At 50.0% G+C, this 8,916-nt stretch overlaps 1 protein-coding gene across 1 annotated transcript; it reads left to right on the top strand.

Annotated features, from left to right (window-relative positions):
• The first annotated feature begins 3,910 nt into the window (after positions 1-3,910).
• LOC119330845 (bHLH transcription factor RHL1-like) lies at positions 3,911-7,779 on the top strand. Its single transcript, XM_037603974.1, has 6 exons — positions 3,911-4,417; positions 4,528-4,602; positions 4,702-4,860; positions 5,163-5,228; positions 6,902-7,036; positions 7,146-7,779. Exons 1-6 carry the CDS (start codon positions 4,052-4,054, stop codon positions 7,539-7,541), a joined length of 1,197 nt encoding a protein of 398 aa, XP_037459871.1. The 5' UTR covers positions 3,911-4,051; the 3' UTR covers positions 7,542-7,779.
• The last annotated feature ends 1,137 nt before the right edge of the window (positions 7,780-8,916 follow it).

The raw sequence follows: 8,916 nt of genomic DNA, 5'->3' as shown, positions 1-8,916 counted from the left end.
CCGGCGGTTAGGCCTGGGTTGGCCGGCGGCTGCGCGGAGATTGAAGAAGGGAGAGGCAGAAGACGAACAATGCTCAATCCGTTTCCAACAATTGGATGGAGATCTAACGCCTCTGGATGGAAGTGACTGATGCAAGTTCTATTTTCAGGCACCTGAAGAATCGACAGTCCCATATAATCTATACCCCTATATAGTGTGTGAATAACTTTCAAAGTTGGTCGTTGGATAAAGCCAATCTGACGGTACAAAGATGGCAAATCCGAGCATTACTGGCCGTTGGATATCATCTACATGCCACCAGATTCTGTCACATGTACAATCTAGAAGACTCCATGGTTGAACTTAAGCATAATGCACAAACCTCAAAACACAAACACTTCTCCTTTGTTCTACAATCTTTCATATCTTAATTGCCCAAACTTTTTTTTCTAAATGAATTGCCACTATTTATTTTTACTTTATGCTTTACAATGCACAATTCCATGAATCTTAGAATAGTTTTTTTATAAAACTAATTGATTTTGAATGAGATGAACTATAAGAATTAAATGAACATCTATATCATACGTATATGACTCAAAGCTTACATGATATAATGTGATATCTATTCATAATTTGGTTACCAAATCTTATGCGTGCAATGCACGTGTACCTTACTAGTCAAACAAAAAAGGGAGTAGTAGATGTAAGGTGGAACCGGAAAGGAATTTAAGTAGCCAAGGTGATAGAGGGCCGATCCAAAGACTAAACTGTCATCCATGATGCATAAATTCCTTTTGGTCACCTGCTCCATATGCATACATGGTGCCATAAGCAAGTCATGCAGCTATAGTTGTCGGAGAATTTACAAGACGGAACCACATAAGAGGGAGAGTTTCTTTTTGTTAAAGACTACATCATTTATCTACATCCAAAGTGACAACGAAGTGCCATCGCCCTACGAGGATTTATAAGTTTTGCATTGATGTTATGTAGCCGGTTACCAAACATATTTGAGACCCTACAACATAGACACAAATTAGAAGACACATGAATGGTAGGCCAAGTAGCATGAGCGAACTTGCATTTAAATTTAATTGTTTCATCTTTGTGACATTAACAATATTGCCTACTTCCATCTTTTTTGAACATTGGGGTTCCTGAAGGACCCATAACTTCTACTCTTCCGTCCGGAATTACTTGTTGTAGAAATGGATGCATCTAGACGTATTCTTAGTTCTAGATACATCCATTTCTATGATAAGTAATTCGAGACCGGGAGAGTATTAGATATATATCAGGAATAGTACAAAGAGAGGCAAAGAGATTGGGACGGTGGCGCTGTGTGTAGGACTCAAGGGGGGATAGAGAGGCGGCACCAGGCACAAACAACAAACAAAGAAAACTAACTCAGTGAGTGTCGCCTTACTTCCATGCCAAGTACGCTTTGCGAAAGTGTCTTTTGTAAAAAAAAATGCCACTTGCAAAGATACCAAAGAAATATCTTCACTTTTAATGGGGTTTTGAGCTTCCATATCCCCTAATTATTGACAAGAGCGTTGTAGGGGACAACTAGCTGATCTATAGAGTTTGTCGAGAACTACCCCTATTTTGATGGATGTCTTCGTGGAACTTTCAATTTTATCTCTTGGAATTTTTTTTGGTGGTATTTTCTTTTTATGAGCCTATAGATTCGAGGTAGCTAGCAGTTTGGAAATGGGAAGAACGAGCAGAGACATGACTCCACAAGCCAGCATGAAAGGTATAATATACAAATACTTACTTTTCTCGCAAGTTTAATTAAGTTAATACTTTTATTTGGCTGGTTGCACTTAAACTTCATTCCCCGCATTAGCTTATTATCATGTAGTTCCAGTTCCCATTCCAAGTCTTGCTAGTGAAACTTTGATATTAAGCATTGTTTTAATTGGAAAGTCCAGTGAGACAGAAAGAAAAAGTTTTAAAAGAAAACTTGGGGGCTTGTATTTTGAAGAGAATTAGCACATATGACAGCCAACTCCATAGTACTTAATTTGATTGGCTTGATGGTACCGAATGATAGATTTTTCTAGAGGAATGAAAATTTGAGGTGATCGAGGTTATGCCCAAACCTGTTTTGCAATACATGCTTGATAGCTTTTTGCATGTTCCATGACCCGTCATGATTTTTTGCTTTACGCGCATAATTGTGACTTCATCTCCTCTCTTGGGTTTATGCCGAGGACACTCCGCTGGCCAACAAGCGGTTCAACAAAGCTTCAGCTCAGATTTTGGCTATGAGTCTGTTAACGTTGCAGTGGCAACACTGTAGCGAATATAATTCGACTTTCTTTGAGAGTGTGTGTATGTGCAAAAACCGAATACAGATCGTACACTCGAAAGAGACAACTTTTGGTCCATATATTCAACTCGAAGCCACAACAAAATAACGGCATAATACCGTCACCAATGATAGAAGTTTCAACGGACAATGATTGACTGCTTAGGCGGTGTGAGTGGGTGTTAATTAGATACTTGAGTACTATGTTTTCTTCTACCCAAAACCCCTTGGTTATGTCCATGTTTTGGAAAGATCTAAAATGCAAAATCTATTCATGAGAGAATACGTATTTGCTTGCTCTGCACCTAGTTAACTATCAAGCTTTACTTGTGAAGTGCAATCATTCAAATGCAACTATTCTCTTAATTAAGATTGCAGGATTTGTGAGAATGGGTATGTTACATCTTCACGAGCTAGTAAAACGCTTTACTCATTTGTCAATCTCCCTTTCATTCTTATTATGAGAGACGTGATTCAGGACCATGATTCGGCCGAACCTATGGTCTATGCCGTAAGATTTAACATCCTACTACATGTGGATCTGTGACATGCATGTCAATTGCATTTTTTATCAACTATGCACGGATCCTCATGAATAGACATGCATGACAACTGCATTTTTTAGTCAACCATGCATGGATCCTTATGAATATTGTCTAGAAATGAATGGTGCCGAGCGTGGGTTCGGCTGAACCATGACTCCGTAAAACATTTTCGTTCTTCTTATTTCTTAATTGCTTGAGGACGAGCAAGACTTGGCTTGGGGACTCGATGGCTTGATATTTTGTCACTTTTATAAGAGGGTTTTGATGTGGTTTCAAAAGGTTTTCGATAATTCTTATATCTTTCTAACACTAATCCTTCAAAAGAGAAGAAAACTTTTTTACCCTATTAATGTGCAAGAATATACATATTCTGCTGGAAATCAACCAATATCCCAGCAAAGGAAGCCATTTGGAGCAACTCCTTTTGGGCGAACGTGTATCACGGGCACCAGAGAATAAGACGGTGCATGGTACGAGGCAGACTGCGTGTAACGCAGGGCGCATGGCCCACCATGTGCGTCGCTAGCGAGTAAGCGGTATAACCCGCACTATCGTTTGTCGGTCGGCCAGGAGCAATGCTACACCTACGAAAAGGTTTTTACGTACCTTACGTATGGGATGATTTGGCTGTCTTTGATTGGACATTAGTGGAGGCTAGGGCCCACCCTAAGAATCGGGGAGGAGTGTTTAGTTAGATGAAATGGAAGTTTACGTAAATCACGTAACAGCCGTAGGTAGGTCTAGCATTTTCGGTCGGCCAGAATGAATAGTTTGCCAACATCGGGAATGAATAGCCGAGCCGAAGCATGGATTTTCCTCGTCGTCAAGGGCAAAAGGGAGACGAATTTATGGGCTCGCGGGTGATGCTTACAGAGAGGGGTACGCCCTAGCCGCCACTCCGGAAAAACGCTTGGCCCTGACCAAAAAAAAAACTCAAATGCCAAGTTTATACCATCTGTAGTTGCAGCTCTTGAGCAAAGTCAATAAAAGCAGACAGAAGATCATCAGTATATAAACGCCAAAGAGTTGCACGAACTGAGTTCAGTTAATTTTCCATTTGAAAATTGGCACGTACCACGCGATTATAAAGGCGCGCACGTAGCGAAGCTAGTTCGCCTGTCCTCCTCCATACTCTCTCCTCCTGCCTTCTCGCGAGCGCATTTACTCGTCAGCCCGGCCGGCCGGCACCCGCGCGCGAGACCGATCGATGGCCGGCGGCGACGGCGGCGGGGGCGGCGGTGCGCAGGACGACTTCTTCGACCAGATGCTGTCCACGCTGCCCTCCGCGTGGGGCGACCTGGGCGCCGGCGGGAAGTCGCCCTGGGAGATCGCGGCGGGCGCCGAGGACCTCGGCGCCTTCGACGAGTCGACGCTGCTCGCGTCCAGGCTCCGGCAGCACCAGATCGGGGGAGAGAAGCCGGTCATGCTGCAGCTCACCGACCTCCAGCGGCAGGGCCTCGGCGGCGAGGAGAGCGGCGGCACGGGGTTCTCGCCGCTGCCGCTGTTCGCGGACCGGTCACCCCCGCAGTCTCGAGAGGAGATGGACGGCGGCTTCAAGTCGCCCAATGGCACGGTAGGATCCTTCTTCATCGCTGCTCTCTCTCTGTCGTTCTTGATTTCTCTAGTCAAATTTTCCGTTGACATGGATTCGTCTTGTGCGCTCGCGTGCGTGCGTGCATGCAGGGAGGCGACCACGCGCTGTTCAACGGATTTGGGGTGCATGGCGGCGGCACCGCCGTGCAGCCGCCGTTTGGCCAGGTAAGAACGTGCGCCTGTGCAAACTACGATCCACACACAGCCGTACGTGTGATGCAGCATCCACTAATGCAATCATCTGTTCTCTGATCGGTCGCGCAGGGAGGTTCAATGTCGGGGCAGAGCTTCGGAGGAGGGCCGGCAGCGAGCGGAGGCACGACGGCGCCCGCTTCCTCTGGCGGCGGCGCGGCCCCGCCGCGGCAGACGCGCGTGCGGGCGAGGCGAGGGCAGGCCACCGACCCGCACAGCATCGCCGAACGTGTATGCATGCCACTCCCACTCCCGCCCTCCCCCATTCCCTCTGAAATTTTAAAAAACCCGACATGCCGGTGCACACCAACAGCAACCCCGAAGTCTTCCCATCCTCCAACGTATATATTCTCTGCAAATTTCATCTCTCTTTTTGGATCTGCTGCGTGACTGATGCTAGTATTTTACAGTAGATGGCAGCAGGAACTGTTCTGTTCCTATGCTATGCCTGTGCTTGTGCTTCTAATCAAATCGAAATTCATACGACTTTTTTGCCCTGAACTTTGCCGTGCCTGGCATACGCATCCATGCAGCTCCGGCGGGAGAGGATCGCGGAGCGGATGAAGTCGCTGCAGGAGCTGGTCCCCAACGCCAACAAGGTAAAACAATCACATCCCCGACGAGAATCTGTCATCGATCGAACTGTATCACGTAGAAAATTCCTGCGTTTCCCATCAGCCAGAAAGCCAGGAATCTCTCCCGGCGAGTGGGGGTGGACGCCTGGACGGGATGCTGGCCCGTTTATGCTTGTAGTGGGTCTGTATGGTAGCAGTGCGGAAGAGGGCACGCCGGCCGGCCGGTTGGTGAGCGAGGGTGCGGCGTTGCTCCTGTCTAGCTCACAGGTCACGCCATGATGTGATGTGATGTGTGCGCCGTCGAAGCGTGCGCAGCACAGGGGATGCGACGCCGCACGTGTCGAGTCCCGGGGACTTGCTCGTGCTGGAGAAACTTTGGACCAAAGAACTTCTTTTTTTGAGATAGACGAACGCAGCCTTGGCTCTTCGACTAGCTGAAGAACTGAGGCAGCTGACGGCCAGGATGAGAGACAAATGCGGCGCGCACTGAATGGGCACATGGGCGCATTGGATGCCCTGTCTTGCTCGATCTGCCATGCCCTTCTAGTCCGGTAGTCATAATTACTCCGGTCAATGCCCGGATATGAGATTTTTTTTCAAAACTATCTCGTTATTTGAAGCAAATTCGGAAACTACAACATGCTTTGGAGAAATATTAAGTCTAGCACCCTGTCGGCCAGGTGTTGGCCGAAAAGGGTGTTTTCGGCCACCTCTAGGCCGAAATAGGGTTTTCGGCCATGCCTTGGCCGAAAAGATGCAAAGCTGGCCGAAGAGGGGTGTTTTCGGCCACCCTTTGGCTGAAAAGGACTTTTTGGCCTAGTGTAGGCCGAAAAGTACTTGTTGGTCAATCATAGGCCGAAAAGGACTTTTTGGTCAAGTTTAGGCCGAAAAGTCCCTTGGGCCACCTTTTTCCGTTAATTATTGGCCAATGTATTTTCCCGCCAACCCCTTCGTTGATGCAGCCCTCTTGCCCTTCGACGATGTGGTCCTTTTGCCATCCGTCGATGCAGAACTATTGCCCTTCGAGGATGGAGAACTCTTGCCCTTGGACGATGAAGAACTCTTGCCCTTCGACGATGCAGAACCCGGAAGCGGGGCATGAAGATATCATCTTCGTCCTGGCTCTCCTCAATCCATAAAGCGGGAAGGGGTTGGCGGGAAAGAGTTGGCGGGAAGGGGGTGGCGGGAAGGGGGTGGTGGGAAAGGGTTGGCGGGAAAGAGTTGGCGGGAAGGGGTTGGTGGGAAAATACATTGGCCAACAGATAACGGAAAGGTGGGCCCAAGGGACTTTTCGGCCTACACTAGACCAAAAAGTACTTTTCGGCCTAGGGTAGACCAAAAAGTACATTTCGGCCTACATTTGACCAAAAAGACCTTTTCGGCCAAACAGCAACCGAAAACAGCCATTTCGGCCAGCTCAACCACTTTTCGGCCATGGCAAGGCCGAAAACCCTACTTCGGCCAACAGTTGGCCGAAAACTACCTTTTCGGCCTGCACGTGGCCGACAGGGTCATAGTTTTGCATTTTTTTCATTATGTGCTATAGTTTCCGAAATTGCTACAAAATACGTCATAGTTTTGAAAAAAAATCCGGATATGATCGTGCTGAAATCGAGCCGCTTCGCGTAGAAAATCTCTGCGCCGTGGTAGAATAGTTAGAAGAGGTGTCTGGTTACTGATGAGATGGCCGTGTGCAGACTGACAAGGCGTCGATGCTGGACGAGATCATCGACTACGTCAAGTTCCTGCAGCTCCAAGTCAAGGTTCTGAGCATGAGCCGGCTGGGCGGGGCGGCCGGCATGGCGCCACTGGTGGCCAGCATGTCCTCCGAGGTAAGTCCAATCCTGATCGATAAGTCTGTTACGTACGAGTACGTAGTAGTAAATTGCATGCGGGTCGCTCGATGGATTCTGAGACGCGTCCACGTCGAACGTAATGCAGGCGAACAGCAGCGCGAAGAGCAGCAACGGCGGCGGGAACAGCGCGGCGGCCGCGGCCGCCAAGGCGAACGGCGGAGGCGAGAACGGGGGCGGTGGAGGAGGGGGCAGCGGGCTGCGGGTGACGGAGCATCAGGTGGCCAAGATGATGGAGGAGGACATGGGCACGGCCATGCAGTACCTGCAGGGGAAGGGCCTCTGCCTCATGCCCATCTCCCTCGCCTCCGCCATCTCCTCCGCCACCACCACCACCACCTCCCCGGCCTCGCTCCTCGCCAGGCAGGCCGTCCGCCCCGCCGCCGCCGCCGCCGCGCTGGCCTCCGCGAACGGCGGCGGCGACGCCGCCGCCGTCCGGCCCGTCAAGGTCGACGCCGGCGCTGCGTCCGGCGGGAAGCCGTGAAGCTGAACAGCCGGAACAAGCGTGCACCCGTGCATGCATTATCTAATCTATGTTATTAGGATATATAATCATATGTATCGCTCCTGTATACTCCTTCCCTTCCAATTTTCTTCCCCCGAAAATCAGACTCTCCATGCATGCACACGTACGTGCATGTGCATGGTCGAGCGAGCTCCCATGAGAAGACTCATCTCGCTTCCGTTCCTCCATGAATTTGCACGAAGGTCGTCTTCCCTTAGTGGCTTCTCGTGTTCATGCGCTGCCACCTTTCGTGCACTTCAACGTTGACAAAAACACGGCAGTATTAATCCCACAAGGTCAGCCGTTGACTCTGTTGCCTCGGCATATATATGCCTAAAAACGATGGACGCATCGTGCTGCGATCATGAAAGAGATCGCGGTCGGTGATATACATTCCTCCTGTGATGCGGGCATTAATGGTCCTGATGCTGCTGGTGATTAGAGTAGTTGCGAGTAAAAATGGCGGCGAGATGCGCAGGCTACTAACGCCGCACGACGTCCGTCGATGGGCTGGCCGGCTGGCCGGCTGAGGTAAACAAATGCGGCGGAATAATTAGGGCGTGCCTTGCTCGCACGACACCGAGCGAGACGAGGATTAAGGGGGTGGATTGAGAATCAGTCCGGCGCGAGGTGCCCACGTTGGTGGTGAGGGCGTGAGGCCAACGAGTTCCTGCCAGCTGAGGTGGAGGAATTTAGGATCCAGCAGACAAAAAAAAGTTTAGCTAAAGCACATCTACACGTGTTATAAGTATTGCACATCTAAGTTCTATGTCATTGACCTTATATGAAGATTCGTGTGGGATTTTTTTTTGCCTTTTCTTTTTCTTTCCATACTTGATTGTGTCATTTAGATGTGCAATAAATAAGACACATCTAGATGTGCCGTAGACAAACCCCCCCTCCCCCTCCCCCAGAAAAAAAAAAAGAAAGCCCCTCCCGTGCCGCCCTGCGAGGTGAGGGGGAGGGCGACCTAGGTCCCCGCTGCCAGCCTCTCGCGTTCCCGCTTCGCCGAGCCAGAGGGCGTGGTCGGGCGAAGCTCGACCGGTGCCGACAGCGACGAGGCCATGGCGTTCTCTCGTGCAGCAGGGGCATCACGGGCTTGCTCCCCTGGGCCGGAGCGTGGCGCGGGCGTTGGGTGTGACGGTGTGGCGTCGTGTGGTTGCGGCGACGGCGCGTAGGTGCGGCAGCGGCGTGACGGACAATGTGGATGGTGGAGTATGCCTAAGCTGCGGACGCAGATCTGGCTGGCAGGCGACGCAGGTCGGAGGCTGTTGTCCTACCTCTTGACAACGGCGGTGGTGCCTGGCCTGCATTCGGTCGGCTTTTGGGGCCTATGAGTGTTGGGGCGATGGGA

This window comes from Triticum dicoccoides, chromosome 7A (assembly GCF_002162155.2).
Source record: "Triticum dicoccoides isolate Atlit2015 ecotype Zavitan chromosome 7A, WEW_v2.0, whole genome shotgun sequence".
Taxonomy (NCBI): Eukaryota; Viridiplantae; Streptophyta; class Magnoliopsida; order Poales; family Poaceae; genus Triticum; species Triticum dicoccoides.
This window is presented reverse-complemented; position numbering and strand designations above follow the sequence as displayed.

Excerpts from the sequence above, each read along its gene's own strand:
- LOC119330845 (XM_037603974.1), top strand. The coding sequence starts at position 4,052 with ATGGCCGGCGGCGACGGCGGCGGGGGCGGCGGTGCGCAGGACGACTTC. Across the intron at positions 4,418-4,527 it reads TCAAGTCGCCCAATGGCACG|GGAGGCGACCACGCGCTGTT; the intron begins GTAGGATCCTTC and ends GCGTGCATGCAG. Across the intron at positions 7,037-7,145 it reads TGGCCAGCATGTCCTCCGAG|GCGAACAGCAGCGCGAAGAG; the intron begins GTAAGTCCAATC and ends AACGTAATGCAG.